This window comes from Aulonocara stuartgranti, assembly GCF_965226115.1.
Source record: "Aulonocara stuartgranti genome assembly, chromosome: 23".
Taxonomy (NCBI): domain Eukaryota; kingdom Metazoa; phylum Chordata; class Actinopteri; order Cichliformes; family Cichlidae; genus Aulonocara; species Aulonocara stuartgranti.
In genome coordinates, this window is record NC_138958.1 from 45,751,970 (window position 1) to 45,772,867 (window position 20,898).

Consider the following 20,898-nt stretch of genomic DNA (forward strand, 5'->3'; position numbering starts at 1 on the left):
ATCCATAAATATTGAGTAAGAACTGGACTCTCATACAGCGAGACTCAAATGCCTTTAAACATCAGCTTATCCTGCTGATCCAAGTCCAACACTGAGTTTGTAAAAACATGTTTGTCAATCATTTTGTTTGGTTTCTGAGGAAAATGATTCAATAAGTTGCTGCTAATACACAACATTTCATCATATTTCCTCATAACCCTCTTTTGTCTGACCATTTGATCCCATTTGAATTTGCAATAAAGGATCCACAGAGTTTGGTGACAATGATGACAGTAGATGTTTGTGTGAAAGTGCTGGAAGCAAATGAGTGTGTGATGTTCTTTCAGTGTTGCACTTTGTAGACGCTCCCTGAGCACTGGTCTCACAGCCAGCTGCACATAGAGACCAGTGTTGTTAGTCCAGGTCAGAAGATGACTTGTTGGAATGAAAATGAGCTTGTAGTTTGTCTGCTTTTATAATGTGACTGGAAAAAGGTGTTGGACTTCAAATATGTCCATTTCTGTCACACTTCACCTTTAAAAGTGAAGCCATGTGGTTCCTGGAAGGAAAAACACGACTTTTTCAAGTCTTTGTCCTGTTTTTATGAGAAATGTACGACTTTAATGTGAAACATTCAGAGTTTTTTCTCTTGTTGTGTTTGTTTGAAGCTGCTTCCTGTTGGCTTCAGCTGTTTGGAGTTTCCATTTTCTAAACTTCTACATTCTGAAGCTTCTTCAGCTCTGAACAGATGATGAAACACTGAATGATTTCAAGCACTTTGTCTAATAAACTTACATCTTTCATTCTTTATACAGATTGAAGGACTGTGGTTTGTCAAAGATCAGCTGTGATTATCTGGCAGCAGCACTGAAGTCCAACCCCTCCCATCTGAGAGAGCTGGACCTGTACAACAACAACCTGCAGGATCCAGGAGTGAAGCATCTGTGTGGTTTCCTGGAGAGTCCAGGATGTAAACTTGAAACTCTGAGGTCAGTCAGCATGTTTTAGTTGTGCTGAGATGAATATGATGTGAAAGTTGTGCTGACACTAAACTGCAGACATCAGGCTGATATTATACTGATCCACACTGAGGATCTTCATGGTAAAGTCTGTTTTCTTCTTCTCTGGTTTAGTCCATTGACTGCAGCAGAACAATGTTCACATTTCAAACAGTGATACTCAACGTATGGCCCGCGGCCCACACGCGGCCTGCCCACCTTTCCTGATTCAGAGAGAGGGGACCCTGATTAACTGTGTAGCTTCTTCCTCACAGTTCTAAGTATCAGACACAACAATGAATAATCCACAGCTGACTGTCTTTAGCAGGTCAAAGGTCACGGCACACAGCAGACAGTCAGAAATATTCTAACTCTGATCATTTATCAGTTGTGACACTGTGAGACTTGATCAGAGGTGTGATCATCACAGCAGAGGCCTTTGTGTCAAAGTCACTGAGGATCAAACAGAAACACATGAAGCAGATTTTCCTCTTCTGGCTTTTTATAGCAGATAACCTTCAAAATATTCTGCAGTCGATCAAAAACTGAAGCAAACCATGAAGCAACATGTGAACATGAGCTGATGCTGCTGAAGTGAAGCAAAGTTACAGAGGTTTGATTACAGACACAGCTGAGAGTTTGTAATCTGTCATCATTTTAAAAAGTTTCCATGGAACAGCAGAAATGAGGCTTTACTGTCAGAGGCCGACAGCACTGAACACAACAGCAGACTGGTGGCTAATAAACAGTGAATGATGCAGAAACAGATGTTTGAAGCTGTTCTTGGAGTACACTGAGAGAGAGAGAGCTGTGCAGGCAGGAACAGCCAAAGTCAGAGAGAATTCATGAGCATATTGATCAAACGTGAAGCAGAGTTTGGATCTTCTTTTGCTGCTGCTTCACTCAGTTTTGGTTGGAGACAGATGAAACCTGCAGCTTCAGGATCTGTGAGCTGTCCACTTTCAGCCCCGACGGCGTGTCCGTGTACGTGCCGTCGAGTGAACGATCCACGCTCTGTGTTTCCATCTTTGTGTGTTTAGCTGCTCTCATTTACTGTTTTATCTGTTTGCTGCTTGTTGAAATAGTTTGTGAGCTTTAACCTGAGATTCTGGCAAAATACATTTATATTAAACATCGATTCAGGATTGAATGAATCAACATCGTTTTATTCAAATTAAAACCATTTAAATGGGAACATGAATTTTTTACAGCCGCCTCTAATGCTGGGTAATGTCAGCTGGTCCATGTGCAGCTGGCTGTGAGGCTCAGGGAGCGTCTACAAAGTGCAACACTGAAAGAACATCATCCATAAATATTGAGTAAGAACTGGACTCTCATACAGCGAGACTCAAATGCCTTTAAACATCAGCTTATCCTGCTGATCCAAGTCCAACACTGAGTTTGTAAAAACATGTTTGTCAATCATTTTGTTTGGTTTCTGAGGAAAATGATTCAATAACTTGCTGCTAATACACAACATTTCATCATATTTCCTCATAACCCTCTTTTGTCTGACCATTTGATCCCATTTGAATTTGCAATAAAGGATCCACAGAGTTTGGTGACAATAATGACAGTAGATGTTTGTGTGAAAGTGCTGGAAGCAAATGAGTGTGTGATGTTCTTTCAGTGTTGCACTTTGTAGACGCTCCCTGAGCACTGGTCTCACAGCCAGCTGCACATAGAGACCAGTGTTGTTAGTCCAGGTCAGAAGATGACTTGTTGGAATGAAAATGAGCTTGTAGTTTGTCTGCTTTAATAATGTGACTGGAAAAAGGTGTTGGACTTCAAATATGTCCATTTCTGTCACACTTCACCTTTAAAAGTGAAGCCATGTGGTTCCTGGAAGGAAAAACACGACTTTTTCAAGTCTTTGTCCTGTTTTTATGAGAAATGTACGACTTTAATGTGAAACATTCAGAGTTTTTTCTCTTGTTGTGTTTGTTTGAAGCTGCTTCCTGTTGGCTTCAGCTGTTTGGAGTTTCCATTTTCTAAACTTCTACATTCTGAAGCTTCTTCAGCTCTGAACAGATGATGAAACACTGAATGATTTCAAGCACTTTGTCTAATAAACTTACATCTTTCATTCTTTATACAGATTGAAGGACTGTGGTTTGTCAAAGATCAGCTGTGATTATCTGGCAGCAGCACTGAAGTCCAACCCCTCCCATCTGAGAGAGCTGGACCTGTTCAACAACAACCTGAAGGATCCAGATGTGAAGCAGCTGTCTGATCTTAAGAAGAGTCCAGACTACAGACTGGAGACTCTGTGGTCAGTAGAGTGATGGAGTGAGTGGGTGGTGCTGTCAGCAGTATTGTACTAAACACAGTCAGTATGAAACAAAGATCCAGTGTTTCCTGTAAAGCTGCAGCTTCTCAGTGAAGCTGTGAGAGGAGAACGGTGACAGGCTTCAGGATTGGACACAAACACTTCCTGTTTCTCACCTTTATGGTCACCATAGTAACGGCTGACACGCTCTGATCAAACGCTGTCAACAGCCAATCAGCTCTCTGAACAAAGCAGCACGCAGACCAATGACTGCATTGATTTCCAAGTTTAAAGCAGTGAAGAACACAGTCTGTAGGTGAGGAAGAATTTAGTGAGAGCAGATGTTTGGATGGAATTCCTCCAGTTAACAGCTGGAACCGTCCATCTGGATTGTTGGGCTTGTTGTTGGGGTTCCTACAGAGCTCAGAGTGGACACACCAAGGTTCTTCTAATGAATGAAAGTCCAAACTCAAACTAGGAGGGAAAAACATTTTCAGCAACTTCAATAAAAATCCAAAGATTAGAAAAAGTGAAGCAACAATGAGTCCTAGTACAGTCCCAGCACTGACGTCCCTGCTGCTCTTTATACTGGATGTGCTGCATCACTGACTGACAGCTGATGAAGAGTCTCTGGAAACACTCGTTTATCTCCTCTGCTCTTCCTCCTTCTCTCTGCAGGTGGTGATGATGGTAAACAGGACGGTGTGTGTGCTGAGAGAGGAGCAGCTGTGTCCTGATGATCCAGAGAGGTTGAAGCAGCAGCAGCTTGTGTGTAGAGACGCTCTGACTGGGCCATGTTACTGGGAGGTGGAGAGGAGAGCTTCATCCAGCAGTGACTGACAGAGGAATGAAGTGCAGATGACTGTCAGTGCTGCAGAGTGAACTGCTCTGAGAACAGCTCCACTGTCAGACACAATGTAGAGTCCAGCATCAGCCCTGTGTGTCCCTCTGGATCTGACAGAGGATCATCAGTGTATCTGGACTGCTCTGCTGCTGCTCTGTCCTTCTACAGTCTCTGCACAGTCTCTGTCTCACTCTGGAAAGATTTTACAACTTGTTGTAATTACAGAACGTTAATATAATATTCAAACATGTGATCTTCTCTTTATTTCTGAATCTTTACCAAATAAAGAAAAACCAAACTAACAAACAGAAGCTGTCGTGTCCTTTTTCACCACATCTGTGAATCTTTTCTGTGTTTTTCCTCTTTTCCTCCTTCCTGCAGCTCCATCTTCATCATTCTGTGTCCAGTATATGTGAACACGTCCAAAGCATCTGAGCCTCATGTTACCCGTTTGTGTGAGTTACGCCTGTCGTTGTGTTGTGGTGTATAAATAAGGGGCAGGAGACAGCGCTGGATCTCTGAGTTCTTTACTCTCAATTTCTGCAACATCTGCAATATCTAGAAATGCAAACCTGTGAGCTGTGTGTGTTGTGCGTCTGCTCGGCCACCTCTCCTCCGGCCATGCTGGAAGCAGCTGTGCGTTTGACAGTTTTATCGACTCGACAATAATCGAACAAATTAAATGTTCAAAAATATCAACTTAAGCACTTCAAAGTCAACAAAAAGCTTAAAACAATGAAATAATATTTCACTGACAAAACAACAGCTCATAAGAACGATACACAAAATAATACAGAAACAAACAAATAAAAGTTATTAACCAGGATCCATGTTTTTGTCACAAACACTGAATCAGCTGATTCACTCTTTATGTTTCTGAGTTTGTTTTGTGATTATAGTTCTGGTTTCTGTTTCTGTGTCTTCACTGTGTCCCACGTCTCCTTACTTTGGACTCTGTGTTATATTTCCTGTTTTACTTTGACAGTCCTGTGTTACTGTTTCCTGTCTCGTGTGTGTAATTGGTCCCAGCTGTGTTTCCCTCCTGTCTCCCGTTCCCTGATTACTAAACTGCGTCCATGCCGCCGGCGCTCCTCTCCACAGCTGGATTCCAGGATTTCAGAGCATCCAGCTGTGGTGAGTGATGGAGACACTTTCTCTGCTCCCTCAGTAATCAGGACAGTTTATTGAACATCAGAGGACATAAAGGACTGTTTTTCACCTGCCCGTTCTGAACCTGGACATTAAAGACTGCTGGCTTCAAGGACATTAATCCCAGTGTCAGCCAGCCAATAACAGCCTGTGTTTTTCAGCTCTTTAGGAGTCAGAAATGAGAAAGACACAGACTGCTAACCGCTCCCTGCAGGAAATAAGCTCCGCCTCTTCCTTTCCTGTATATGAGTGATTCTGACATGAGACACAATGAATTTCCTGTTTATTGTGACTTAAAGCGAGCAGCAAAGACACTAAACTGTGTGTTTCCAGCTGAAGCTGCTTTTTGTGTTGCTCCCACAATCCTGTCTAAAACAGTCAGTGAGGAAAACTCAATGTGACTTCAGAGTGTCAGAGGTAAGCAACTCATGTTGTAACTGACGTCAGACGCCGGAGATTTTGGCGGAAAATTAAAGCGAATGGTAGTTTAGAATTGAACAAATTCCTTTAAGCTTCAGTATTACCAAATACACTTATCAATAGTCTTCTAACTAACAATATTTGTCTAAATCATCTCCAACACCCTGGAGAACAACGGGGAGAGTTTAGAGGCTCTCCAAGATTACATTGATCAGTGCTTCCAGGATCTTGTGATGAAGAAGGCTCAGAGTGCAAAACCTTCATCAAAACCCACCTGAAGCTGCTGGAGGACACGGTGAAGAACATCGCCTTTGATAGAGTGCATCGCATCGGCCCCATGCGGGCTGCGACCGGGAGACCACGTCCTACTGTGGCCAAGTTCGGCCACTTCAAACAAAAGGAACAGGTGAAAAGTCTCCGTGTCCATCGGTGTTTCTCCACGTCTCTCTGTCTTCTTCGTGTCATCTCTGTGTTTCCCTGCTGCCCTCATGTTTTCTGCTTTGTCTGTTAGTTCTTCCCAGTTTAGGTTGATGTTCACTTCTTCCCTCACCTTTGTTATTTTCACTGTAAATAAATCTCCACTCGCATCTCCACCGCCGTCTGCATCTTGGTCCTCATTCACTCCACCACACGACTGCTGCCCCAGCCGTGACAACTTTTGATGTTTCCTCTACATTCACTTTTAAAAATTATTTACTTTGCCTTGTTTGGTATCATTTGGTATCAGATGGCCGACTTCTAAATGGCCACCATGGTCACCACCGAACTTGAGGAGTTTGCCCCCTCACATATACTAATGTGCCACAAACAGGACTTTAACATCACCAACCATTCCTATGTTATTACAGTGTATCCATATAACTGGCCCACCCTGTACAGTTATGCTTTCATGTTGACATACTGTATTAACACAATTCAGGGAGGATTCTAGGATCAGTGCTTCGGGGGGCTGAGCACCCAGAGAGCTGCCCAGCCAGCCAAGATACACTTTACTCGTCACAATGAGACTTCTTCCCCGTCTCTGTCCCTGCATCCTCCCTGTCCTCATCGTCTGTTGTCTTCGCCTCCTTTATCAGTCATCATAATTTTACCATCTCTGTGCAAGTCTGCAAATTTCTTTATTAAATCAAAAGATTCTTAAATCCATCAAGTCTCTCTGTGCCTGGGTCCTCGTCACAAAACATGACATCACTGTTTTGTACTTTTTAACAATTTAATCCCACATTTGTGAAAGAAAAGCAAAACACTTTTTTGAAAAGTCTGTAACAAAACCATCAATTCTGATCAAGGTTATTTAAATGCTGCCAAAGAAGAATGGATTGGAATAAAAAAAATACATATCCTAACCTTAATTACTGGAGGAGAATAATGAATGATGCTCATAGTGAATAAGAAGTAAACTGAGTGCATATTTTGGACAGAGATTCACTTTTAATGTGTTTGTATAATATAATACAGATACATAAAAACACTCCTGAAACAGAATAAATTATTACAAATAAATTATTACAAAATATTAAAAAATATTATGGATACTTTTGTTGTTAAAATGTTACCTCTCAACCAAGTTCTGCCTTTTATATTTTTAGTAGTGTGTCACACAAACAGCAAATATTGTCAAAAAAAAGTAAGTAAGTGCTGAAGCACCCCAAAAATGAACCAAAGCACCCCAAAAATGAACCAAAGCACCCCAAAAATGGGCTAAAATCGCCCCTGTTAACAAATAATAGCCCAACAGTCACTTTTATGCTTACTGTAGCTGTTAGCTAAAAACACTAATTTAGCCTAGTTTGCCCTGAATTCAGCTTTGACAGACATGATCGACTGTTTCCAGTAGAATTCCTCGTTGTCATCTTGTTCCCTCTCAGAGCCCCGTATGCTTGCAGAGACCCCTACAGTAGGGAAATGTGCCAAAGAACGTCCAAAACATTGCATTTTAGGTTTATTTATGCCTTACACACAATCCCAACTCTTTAGCTAACTTAACAACTTTGGCTAAAGTCTATAGTTAGTCTTACTCGTTTGTACAACATTTCTGGATCGCCACTGTTTGAAATGATATGACATATGACTCTCTTTTTTTTTTTTACTTATGTAACCCGGATCCAACATTGAGCCATATTCTTCCCACAACCAGTGCAGTTACGCAGTTAGCTTAATCGGGATTGATGGTACAGGGCATTGAGTCTAAATTTAGTCTCCCCAAGAACATTCCTCTCCTTTCTGTTGCTGTGGGGCGAAGCTGAGGTTTTCAGATCCACCACGGTCACACGCACAGGATGGGAGGCACTGGAGCTTAAATGCACTCCTATGTCACACTCCTTCCTTTCCCCCTACACCACACTCTCAGTTTCCTTTTTTTCCTCTCTGTCTGTTTATCTCTCGATGCACTGGGATTTTGTGGATCACTTACTCCCCCGAGGAAACAGGATTCCGTGTCGAGACATCCAATTTCTCAAATCCATTCTTATGCGGATCAGCTGAAATATAATGTGCAAATCAAACTGGATCATTATTACAGGAAACTTTTAATTTTCAGAATTTATCATCTGATCATGAAAATGGGCAAAACCAATACCGTCTTTAATGTGGGAATATCAGAATCAGAATCAGAATCAGAATACTTTATTGATCCCTGGGGGAAATTATTTTTTGTTACAGTGCTCCATTTTAAACCAACATTAAGACAAGACAGACAATACGCTAACTAAGAATAGTACAATATATACATATACATACATACATACATACATAAGTCACTTATAAATAAATATTTGGAAAAGAAACATGTGTAGTTGTAGCAGCAAACAGTGTGTTAAGTGGATGCGTTGTACAGGGAGATGGCCACAGGCAGGAATGATTTCCTGTGTCGTTCAGTGGTGCTTTTCGGTAATCTCAGTCTCTCACTGAACGTGCTCCTGTGACTGACCAACATGTCATGGAGTGGGTGGGAGGTGTTATCCAACATTGTCTTTATCTTGGACAGCATCCGCCTCTCCGACACCACCTTGAGGGAGTCCAGCTCCATCCCCACAACATTGCTGGCCTTACGGATCAGTTTATTAAGTCTGTTGGCATCTGCGACCCTCAGCCTGCTCCCCCAGCATGCAACAGCATAGAGGATCGCACTGGCCACCACAGACTCATAGAAAATCCTCAGCATTTTCTGGCAGATGTTGAAGGACCTCAGTCGCCTCAAAAAATATAGACGAATCTGGCCCTTCCTGTAAAGTGCTGTGGTGTTTTTAGCCCAGTCCAGTTTATTGTCAATGTGTACTCCAATCACACTGCAGAGCTAGTAGCACTCTGGGGAGCTGTTCTTCATTTCTTTTTCACTTGCTCCTGTGCCTCTGTAAAAATTGTGAAAATAAAAAAAAGACACTGGAAGAACCTTCAGGCAAGCCATTAATATTTTGTCACAATTTGCTTTTCAGTGCAAAAACAGAAGCAAAAGCCATCTCATTTACCATAAACATTTTACATTAAAAATCTGCCTCAGGTCTGTAGATTTAACTCATTTGCGTCGGTATAGTGTCACCAAACGATCAGCAAACCTTAAATCAAATGCTTAAACCAAAATGATTTTGTAGAGCTTGTCACGGGTCCACAGGATGTAGACTCACGCTGGGTGTAGTACAAATAATGCATTTTTGAGTTGTGATGGGTGAAGCCTTGTTACATTTCTGCATCTCTCATTTTCATGTATCAATATTTTGGAATATCTCAGTGGATCTGAAAAGACTGGATAGCTCAGCTGATACAGGGGGATTGATGATAGCTGCTGAGTTCACACGCTACTGTTCTCTCTGCCTTGTTTGAGTAAACCTGAATATGAATGCTTACTGGTAGGCCAAATGCTAAGGTTTTAAAAAGCTGCATAAAATATCACCAACGGCAGCCACTGGAAGGGCCAAACCAATTTAAATATGAGAATTAAATATGTGAAGATTTTTCTTGTTTGCCTGCCTTTTTTATACCTTGAACCTGTCTGTGTAACTTTAACTGGCCTTGAGCTGCAGTCCCTGTAAGGTAATAAACTGCTGAGTGGAATCAAATGTCAGGAACATACAGGTAATGCTGGGAGGGCCCCCCTCCCAAAAATGCAAGCAATCAGTTGCAAAGAGGCTTCACGTCCTTTTTTTTTTTTTTTTTTTTTTGTCCCGTTTGGATCTTTAGCCATCAGAATTGTTGTCTTAAGGCCAAGAAAGATGCCAAGCGGATTTATTTTACCAAGTGGATCATCATGGCCTTGCCATATTGGTCCATTTGATTGACCTTTATTATAATTATGAATTTATTTTATTTTCAGTTGCTAAAAATGGGACAGACATGACTGTGGGATAGGACAGGGGGAAAGAATGAAAGAGAGGGAGAGAAAGAAAACCAAAGGGGAGAAGAGACGGTGAGAAGGGGGGGAAGAAAAAACAAACAAAACTCCTGGGTCACCTGTATGGAGAAAAAAAAACAGAAGAGAAAGCAAACAACAAAGAGCAACATAATAAAAAAAACAGCACCCTCACAATAAACTAGCTAGCAGTAGATATCGATAGTTACTAAATAATAAACAATATTGTGCAGCACGCAAGATAGACAGCGCACAGTGTGCTTTGAGGCAGCAGCCAAGAAAGCTGTAGTCCGCGTCTGTGAATACCCATGTGTACACCTGTGTGCATACCTGTGTGGATCAGCATGCTTGCATTCCAAAGGTTTCTCCATGTAATGATCTGCTAGAGAGTGTGGGGAGCCACAGCCCTGTCCTCCAGGGTATGAAGCAGGTATGGAGGAGATCAAAACTCCAGACATCCAGAGGCCCCCAGAACACAAGAGACCATGGAAGACCCACAGAGGGGCAGCCGCGCCACTGTCCCAGTAAGAGCTGAGGAGAGTCCCAGATGAGGGCTCACTCAGCAGCCGCGGAGCAGAAGCCAGGGGGAGTTGCAGTGACGTGCCCGTGAGCTCCGCCGGCAGCCAGCTGTGCCTGAGTGACCGAGCCCCAGGCCGAGAGGCCGGGGGCACCCCACCTCCGAAGTGGCCCGAGCGAGCCCCAATAAGCGGCCGCCAAGGAGTGAGCCGGTGTGTACCTGGACGCCCATCCCCAGACACAAAGAACCACCAACACACCGACACCTGAGGGAGTCCGCCACTGGCAGGGGAAGTGGTGGTGGGGGGAGATAGGCCTCCAAACCTTGGAGGGCCTGAGATGTCCCCAGAGAGGTGGCGCCTGACACCCAACCTGACATATAGACACAGACATACAGGCACACACAGACACAAACATCCATTCCCACCCTCATGCTCTCATATGCACTTACTCCACACTCAACCAACGTGGAGACAGACATAAAGAGACGTTGTACACACAATCACACTCCCCAAGCGTACTCTACAAACCGGGTCTAGGTACCCTTGCCCCTGGAGGGGGGAACTGCACCCAGATCCAGATTGTGTTACCCTTTTCCCTGCGGTGGGGAGAGGCAGACCGCCCCGACTCCGCAGCAGCAGGGAGGCCCCACACCCCAGACCGCAGTCGGACGGCCAACTCCTCCTCCTAGCCCCCCCGCTCCAGCAGGCCGCAGAGAACGGGGGTGAGAGAAGACTCCAAACGACATATGACTCTCACTGAAACAGCAAACTTTGTAGAAAACACAACACTTCTGATTCTCTATCTAGCTGTTTGGTCACAGCTGTAGATTACATTATAAGTGGTTGTTCACTCTTGTCAATAATTACATTTCTAAATTCTATTTGTGCAGTTACATGTAAACAAAGTCCAATATTGTATCTAAATGATTGTGTTATGGTGGGACAGTTTCCAATTTTGTTGTATTATTGTACTAGGTATGACTGTGCAAGAGTTATCTTATCTTCCTTGCTTGCACCACACTCTTTGCAGAAATGGTGCACAGCAGCACTGCATCATGTTATTGTGTTGTATAATATACCAGAACTAATACAAAGCAATATCCATGTACACTATAGGTCCATGCCAATGTGCCCAAATGGGACCTCCATAAATGGTAAGGGGCACAAAGGCACTTTAAGACCAGTGGGCACACCATCGGTGCACATCCGCTCGGATGCTTTTTTCTATTCATTTATTTCCCTGTTTATTTATCGATGCACAAAAGCAATTATCTCAGAGACACCATCCTCTTAACAGAGACTCAAATCAGGAACCTGCAGATTATTAGTCAGCAGCTTTAACTTCCTGTCTTTGTCTCACTAAACCTTCCACGTGGAAACTTGAGCTGCCCACTCAAGCACAGTAGGCTTTAACTGGCTCTGCTCAAGTCACTTCAGTATCTGAGAAACTGTCTCGATGCATGCCAAAGAACACTTTGACAATACGCTTGTGTTGAGTCAAATCCACCACAAGCATATTCTATGGCAGTTTAATTCCACTCCACATAAAAATAGTCACGTATTATTTCCCCCCACCACACTTCCTGCCAGTAGCTGGTGCCCCCACCCACAGTGCATTAGTGGTTCTCTGTGTTTAGTGGCTCACTCTGGGCGGCTGCTCGGTGGGGCCCGGCCCCCTGGCTCTGTTGGGCCTGTGCTGCGGGTGGGGTGCCCTCAGGTCTCGGCCCTCTGGGCCCATTTACTGCTCAGTAACATTTAATATCTATTATTTACTACTACTTACTAGCCTACTTACTGCATATTATTGGTTGTTGCTGTGGGTTCCCCACTGTGTTGGTTTTTCCTTGTGTTTTTCAGCAGATGATGAAATAGATTTTCAGTATTTTTTCTCTCTTCCTCTCCATCTATTTCTCCTCTTCTCTATTTTTCCCTCTTCTTCTGTTAACTTTCTCCCCAGCTTATCTTTTTTCTTCTTTCCTGACCCCCGTTCTGATTCTAATGACTCAAAATAAAGTAAAATCATCATCAAATATGACTATCAAGTGGACCAGTATAGCAAAAACCATAATGGTGGCAGAGGCCACAGAGCCAAGTGGCAGGATTTTCAACGTTCAAACCAGATAAAAAACAGAAATTAAATGGTGTTAAAAGCCATGAATTAAGGCAATTCATTCACAACATAATTACAAGTTTTACTGGACGTTAATATTTTTCTCTTTTTTCAGTGCAAAACAAACTAACAGTACACATGATGCTGGCAAGTTAAAATGTCAGTGTCTTTTATAGATAGCATGTCTAGCATCATAGTTTTATAGATCACGTAGTCAGGGTAAAAACTCCATCTCTGATTATTATTGTACATGACTGTGACATGCAGTGGCCTCAGCATCATGATGAAGGCGACCGGAGGAGATAGTTTGGTAGACATCGATGTTTTGCCGATGAAGGCTCATGTAGCGGTCCTCTTTGTCCTAAACAACAATTTACACTGTCATTTACATTTAATTAAAGTGCAGCTTAAAACACAGACATAATGCACTGCAGCCTCGGCACAATTAAAACTCTTGGGCAATCTTCAAAATTTACACCCTTTTAAGTTCCTCGGGACCCAAAATGGTCCCCATCCAAAAGGTGATATAGGAATGAATTTTATGAATTTTTTTTCCAGTTTTTTTAACATCAGATCTTTTAAACAACTTCAGACCTATCCACTGATATAAAGTTTTTCATAATTTTTTAAATATTTTTTAGGTTTCTATGGCTTTATTGTCATAAAAACCCCTGTTTTTGGGGGGGTAAAAAACCATAATATGCAATATTTTCAAAAAATGAGTTGCAAATGGAACTACTTGGCATGAGGTTATTAGAGCCTTGGATAGGTAAAGAATTCAGAATAGAATTGATTTGGATGCATTATTATTTTTGGAGCAATAAGAGTTTTTGCATTATACATCCATTGGTATCCCTCGGGACCCAAAAAGGTCCCCATCCAAAAGGTGATATAGCAATGAATTTTATGAATTTTTTTTTCAGTTTTTTTCACATCAGATCTTTTAAACAACTTCAGACCTATCCACTGATATAAAGTTTTTCATAATTTTCTTAATATTTTTTATGTTTTTATGGCTTTATTGTCATAAAGACCTCTGTTTATTTTCTTTGGGGGGTAAAAAACCACAATATGCAATATTTTCAAAAAATGAGTTGCAAATGGAACTACTTGGCATGAGGTTATTAGAGCCTTGGATAGGTAAAGAATTCAGAATAGAATTGATTTGGATGCATTATTATTTTTGGAGCAATAAGAGTTTTTACAATTTACACCCTTTTAAGTTCCTCGGGACCCAAAATGGTCCCCATCCAAAAGGTGATATAGGAATGAATTTTATGAATTTTTTTTCCAGTTTTTTTAACATCAGATCTTTTAAACAACTTCAGACCTATCCACTGATATAAAGTTTTTCATAATTTTTTAAATATTTTTTAGGTTTCTATGGCTTTATTGTCATAAAAACCCCTGTTTTTGGGGGGGTAAAAAACCATAATATGCAATATTTTCAAAAAATGAGTTGCAAATGGAACTACTTGGCATGAGGTTATTAGAGCCTTGGATAGGTAAAGAATTCAGAATAGAATTGATTTGGATGCATTATTATTTTTGGAGCAATAAGAGTTTTTACAATTTACACCCTTTTAAGTTCCTCGGGACCCAAAATGGTCCCCATCCAAAAGGTGATATAGGAATGAATTTTATGAATTTTTTTTCCAGTTTTTTTAACATCAGATCTTTTAAACAACTTCAGACCTATCCACTGATATAAAGTTTTTCATAATTTTTTAAATATTTTTTAGGTTTCTATGGCTTTATTGTCATAAAAACCCCTGTTTTTGGGGGGGTAAAAAACCATAATATGCAATATTTTCAAAAAATGAGTTGCAAATGGAACTACTTGGCATGAGGTTATTAGAGCCTTGGATAGGTAAAGAATTCAGAATAGAATTGATTTGGATGCATTATTATTTTTGGAGCAATAAGAGTTTTTGCATTATACATCCATTGGTATCCCTCGGGACCCAAAAAGGTCCCCATCCAAAAGGTGATATAGCAATGAATTTTATGAATTTTTTTTTCAGTTTTTTTCACATCAGATCTTTTAAACAACTTCAGACCTATCCACTGATATAAAGTTTTTCATAATTTTCTTAATATTTTTTATGTTTTTATGGCTTTATTGTCATAAAGACCTCTGTTTATTTTCTTTGGGGGGTAAAAAACCACAATATGCAATATTTTCAAAAAATGAGTTGCAAATGGAACTACTTGGCATGAGGTTATTAGAGCCTTGGATGGGTAAAGAATTCATAACAGAATTGATTTGGCTGCATTATTATTTTTGGAGCAATAAGAGTTTTTGCATTATACATCCATTGGTATCCCTCGGGACCCAAAATGGTCCCCATCCAAAAGGTGATATAGCAATGAATTTTATGAATTGTTTTTTCATTTTTTTTCACATCAGATCTTTTAAACAACTTCAGACCTAACCACAGATATAAAGTTTTTCATAATTTTGTAAATATTTTTTATGTTTTTATAGCTTTATTGTCATAAAGACCCCTGTTTATTTTTTTATTTTTTTTTTGGGGGGGGGGGGAAACCCATAATATATATTATAAATATATATATAAAATATAAATATATTCTCAATCACATTCACACCACTCTCTTATATCAGTTCCACTACATCGAGACTATTTTATGGTGGTCAGCTGTTTTATTGTCATGTATTTTGCATAATAAGATAACCATGTCCTGCATTCAAAAACACTGAAAATGTCTATGGTGGTGCTGTACCTAATATTGTGCTCATTGGATCCAAAACCTATTTTTCCTTTATTTTGAAGGCTGAGGCTTAGATCCATTAGGTATTCACGAGAAAAAAATTATCACATGTCAGGATTACAGTATATCGAAAATATGTGATTATAAAGGGAGTCAATGGGACCCAAAAGGGTACGAGGGATGCGAAAGGTAACACTTATGTGAATCTCCTTTACTATACACCACACCATAGAGGGGATCAATGAATTTTAAAAATAATCCTAAAATGCACATCATAAGTCAGTTTCATGCAACTAGTCTTTAAAATGACTGAAATATTGAAAATCAAAAATCCAAAGTTACCCAAAAGGGTAACTTTTTTGACGAGGAACGCCTAAGGGTTTTAAGTGTAAAACAGAACTATGGAAAACTCACAAACATCTGGCGAGTTTCAGATCCTGTTAAGTTAGTTAGACCTGATCTGTTTTCTCTGTTAGGATAAAAACATCAGAGGTCATGGGGTGAAAAATACCTCAAAAACAAGACTAGCTATGTCTACAACTAATGTGTGGTGTTTGAAAAGAACCTATGAGATACTTTGAACACCACAGTGGCTGCTGTATGCAGTAATGTGCTCAAGTGATTTCAAAGGGTCATTTCATGAGTTTAAGTGCGTCAGTAAAAGTTTTCACCTGCGAGGATTTCTCCTCAGGCTGTAACCACAGGTTATCACAGCCACACTGATGAGTGAAGCAGCAGCAGAAATGATGGGAACTGTAGCCATGAACTTCATGCCAGAAGAATCTCCATCGTCTGTTGAATGTTGCCACACACACAAAAAAACTTCATTTTGAAAACATGAAAAGTTACGAAATTTGCATTAGCCTGTTATATTAAAGTGGAAAACATGTTTATCTTTTCATTACATTATAGTTACAATTGCATCATTCAAACATTTCACTGATGAAATAACACCAAAGTTGTGATTGGAGCAGTTTTATAATGAAATTTTAAACAAATTAGCCAGAAGAACAGCTTAAAAACATTCCAGATGTTCATCTCCTGACTGAAACCTTTCATTAATCCGCTGCAGGCGGGAATGACGACCTCAAACCATGTATGACAGAAAAGAAAGTGTTAACGCAGTTCCAAACATCCACCTTGAATCTGCGGTGTGGGTATAAATAGAAAATGTTTTTACCTCTCACAGTCACACTGAGATGGAGAACATACAATCCACCACGAAATCCACACTCACAGGTGTAGTTCCCACTGTCTTCAGATGTTAAGTTGAGCAGGTGGAGAAACACAGTCTCATTTTCTTTGATCAGTGTGAACCTGGAGTCACAGCCATGAATAAAGCCTCGGTCGTAACGATAGAGCAGACGACGCTGTTCTCCTCGGCTCCTCTCTGTGCTGATCTCACACAGTATCATCACAGTAATATTCAGAGTTGTTTTGCTGCATATTTGAGTGGAATCGGGTTTCTTTCCAATTGTCTTCACAAGAGTCTCTATAAATTGTTCCAGTTAAAATGAAACAAAATCGGGATTATAGTTTCTATATATTTGTTGTTGTGGGAAAATCAATCACATATATTATTTCACTAACCTAACTAAAGCTTTCTTCTTAAACACCTGGCTTTACAGCTTTTCTTTTTTAATTATATATATTTACCTTCACTGCTAAAAACCACAAGCAGAAGCAGGAGAAAGCAGAGTTTCCGTGCAGTCATGCTGGTGAGGAAGTAACTGTGGCTGACAGTGTGAGGTAGACTATAGTGAAAGCAGGAAGACTTGCACCCTCCTTATTTCACCTCTTGTGTCTACACTGAAACTTTTACTATGTCTAAAATAGAAGTGCATAAAAGTGGAAGGACAGTAGAAGGTAAACCACCAACATTGTTTAAGCCAGACTGATCTCTCTGTTTATCTGGATGGACATTGTGTTCAAATTATGATGAGATGTTTGTTAAAAAACAAAACTAGTCTGATACAAAGAGTCATGTTTGCCACAGTTTATTGTGTTTGTATTGTATTAAATCTGAGAGCCTGAGTTGGAGTATTATGACTGAATGGTCTCCATTACTGGGAAACAACTATCCAGTGTGAAAAGATGGACGTTTATTATAATATATGAATATTATTATATTAGTATGTCACCTAAAGTTTTATATACTTTAAAATGTTTCATAGAGCTTTATTATCCACTCCCACAGTTCCTGCGCTTCTTGCTGAGCGTGTCTTGTTGTCGTGTTGATGGTTCACTGAGATGAGAGTCTGGTAGGAATCACTCGATGGCTGCTGAAGGTTTGTATAGGGCTGATCTGGCTCATCGTCATCCTTTAGAAAAGTGAAATATTTTAGGTATTAATCAAGTTCAACCCGGTCTACCCACACACTCTATTGATCTTTAAATCTCTCCATCTGTTGCCTGGATTATTTAATGTTTCTGCTCATTTCTGTAAGAGCTTCTTCACAAAATAAAGGACACTGAAGTTGGCACTAATAGTATTATAACAATAATCTGTAATTATCTATATAAGTAACATCCTAAAACATAAATGTACATGTTTTACCAAGTCTGCCAGAGCTCATATTATATTTTTACATGCTGTAGTGCCATTTTTGGGAGCATTTCAAGTTGATATACATCAATACAACCATTATAGCCCAAATTCTAATAATATGTCTGCATTAAGTGCACAGTAATTACATAAATTGCAAAAAAAATGCAATAAACTACCAAAAAATTGAAAATCGTTTTTGTTTTTTAACTTATATTTCTAGTTAGAGAAATTTAAGAGGCTTATCTCTCAAAACTGTAAATACAAAATAGTTGCACAAAATAGTTTCCCACCACAGGAAATTTATTTTGAGTGTCTTCATAGTTTTATTTCTGAAATACACCAATTTTTATATAATGCAGGAAAAACAAAAATAAATATTATAATGCAAAATTAATCATCAAAATAAACTATTTCCAGCAGTGCAATTTGAGTTCTAAGCATCCCAGAAACGAAAAAGAAAAACTAGCTGCTGTAGATCGTAGCAATAAATTGCTCACCAAACCGTTGGGATTTTCAGGTACAGACACTCCAGATGTTCCTGACCTTAAGCAGCCACGTTGATAAGAAAGGATGTCAGCATTAGTGTAACACTATTCACATTCAAACAGAGAAAAATCAAGTAAGAACATCTACATTTATATTATCTTCTCTCTTAATAATGATAATTATTTTTGGAAGGATAAAAAGTGTTCATTCTAGACATGATGTTTAACACACACCGAATTCTCATTTATTGAAATGTGATGTTTCCTTTTACTTTCTCTACATCTATATCATCTTTGAATTACTACAGCAAAAATAGTCTCACCCATTACTTTTCCTCCAGTAGATAAATCCCACGATAACTCCAGTTATAAAGATGATCACAACACCGGGCAGATAAACGGAAAAAGATTTGTCTGCTGAAGTGTGGGCCTCGTTTGTGTCTAAATCATTGAAAAGATGCATTTGTCAGTAAAATCATTTACTTTCATTTCCTGGAAATCAAAACACAAATCAAACACAGTTTACGTCTACTGAAACTCTGAGTGAAGTAATGAAACCCCAGTTTTATAACCACAGAGCTTTAAATATTGTCACTGTGCTCTTTTCTTTTGTCTTCTTCTTCTTCTTTTGCATCTTTTCTGAATATTACTATGAACTGAAATTGGTCCAACTGCTTATATACATTCACTGGCCACTTTATGAGGTATACTTGTTCAGGGTGTAACACAAATATTTCAGTGTTCATTTCATTTGTCAATCACATGTCAGCTTCATCTTCCTGGTTAAATAAAGGTTAATAAAATAATAAAATGTCAGCAAATCAATGCTCAAACAGAGCAACATGGCACATGTTACTGGTCCCAGTGCTTCACAAACTGCTGATCTGCTGGGATTTTCCCACACAATCATCTCTGTTCACAGACAATGGTCTGAAAAATAGAAAATATCCAGTGAGCTGTGATTCTCTGGGTAAAAATGCTGTTTACACATCAAACCTTGAGGCAGAGCGGACCACACTGGATATCACTGCTGTCCTCTAACAACAGCAAGCTGAGGCTACAGTTTGCAAGTCTGGACAACAGAAGACTAAAAAAACGATGCCTTGCCCGATGAGTTGATTTCTAACAGTTCAGACTGCTGGTGGTGTAATGCTCTGTGGAGGATTTTCTTTGCAAACTTTGGACCCTGTAGTAACCACTGAGCATCATTTAAACACCACAGCCTGCCTGAAGGTTGTTGCTGACCACATTCATGTCTTTATGCTCAAAAAATACCCATCGTCTGATGGCTGCTTCCAGCAGGATACCACACCATGTCACGGCGCTCAAATCATGTACGGCCTGCGCAGTCACCAGATCTCAATCCAGCAGAGCACCTTTGGGATGTGGTGGAACGGAAAGTTTGCTTCAAGTAAGAGCAGCTGACGAATCTGCAGCAACTGTGTGATGATGTAATTTCAATATGTCTTGAGAATCTTTGAGGAATGTTTTTAGCGCCTTGTTGTGCCACAAAAAATGAAGACATGTTTGATGGCTGAAGGTGGTCCAACTCGGTTCAAAGATGTACCTGATAAATGAGTCAGTGAGAGTATTTAAACTGCTGTAAGTGAAAATAAGAAGAAAAGAAATGAACAAATTACAAGAATAAAAAACACATAAGCAGGTCAATACAATGCTGACACAGTGCTGAATAACTGTGTCAGATAAAGAAACCAAAATGCATTTACCTTCCACAGTGACACTGATATGGACAATATATGTCCCTTCAGTGTTTGTACACTCACAGGTGAAGTTCCCACTATCAGCTGGTGTTAAACTGGTCAGCTCCAGAAAGGCAGTCTGATTTTCTTTTGTTATTGAGAACCTGGGGTCACATTCCTGAGTAACGTTCTCTCCGTGTCGATACAGCAGATGACACTCTCCTCCTGTGTCCCTCTGTCTTTTGATCTTACAGATAATCAAAACAATAGTAGTCTGACTTTCCTTGTTGCAAATCCGAGTGACATCGTGTTCTCTCCTGACTGTCTTCACAACAGTCTCTGTAAACAGGGGCAGCAAAATACGGTAAATACAAGATTCAGCCTGTGTCAGAGAGGACTTTAGTTTCTATATTTTGTGAATGTTAAACCATCTTTTTAATCCCATAATAATGTGTTTAGTTTAAACTAAAAGCAAGGAGGTTATAAATTTAAAAATATTAATAATGCATAATGAAAATAGTTTCCTTGTATTACCTTCAGCATCATGGGACACAGCTAGTGGTAACAGCAAAATCAAGCAAAGTTTTGATACGTCCATGCTTGTTAACATGTCTGTAAGCCACCGAAAGTGAAGAGGAAGATGTGCGGAAAGAAACAAGCTGAAGCTTTCCTAGCTAAGCAGACGTCAGACTGTTGCCCTTCACGGGGCAAGTGTGAAATGATGTAAAAAGGAAGTGTACTGACAGGACTTTCATATTAAAAGGCTGTAAAGTTGAAACACTGTGCGAGCTCCCACACAA

General features: G+C 40.0%; 2 protein-coding genes across 2 annotated transcripts in view; both read left to right on the forward strand.

Moving 5' to 3' along the window:
- LOC309701482 (uncharacterized protein) overlaps positions 1-20,898 on the forward strand; it is a 2,150,955-nt gene that overhangs the window by 1,160,818 nt on the left and 969,239 nt on the right. The window lies entirely within an intron of this gene.
- LOC309701490 (NLR family CARD domain-containing protein 3-like) overlaps positions 1-20,898 on the forward strand; it is a 346,993-nt gene that overhangs the window by 236,670 nt on the left and 89,425 nt on the right. The window contains exons 8-9 of the mRNA XM_082525728.1: positions 795-968; positions 3,076-3,249. Coding sequence (XP_082381854.1) covers positions 795-968; positions 3,076-3,249 — 348 coding nt within the window. The remainder of the gene's footprint in view (positions 1-794; positions 969-3,075; positions 3,250-20,898) is intronic.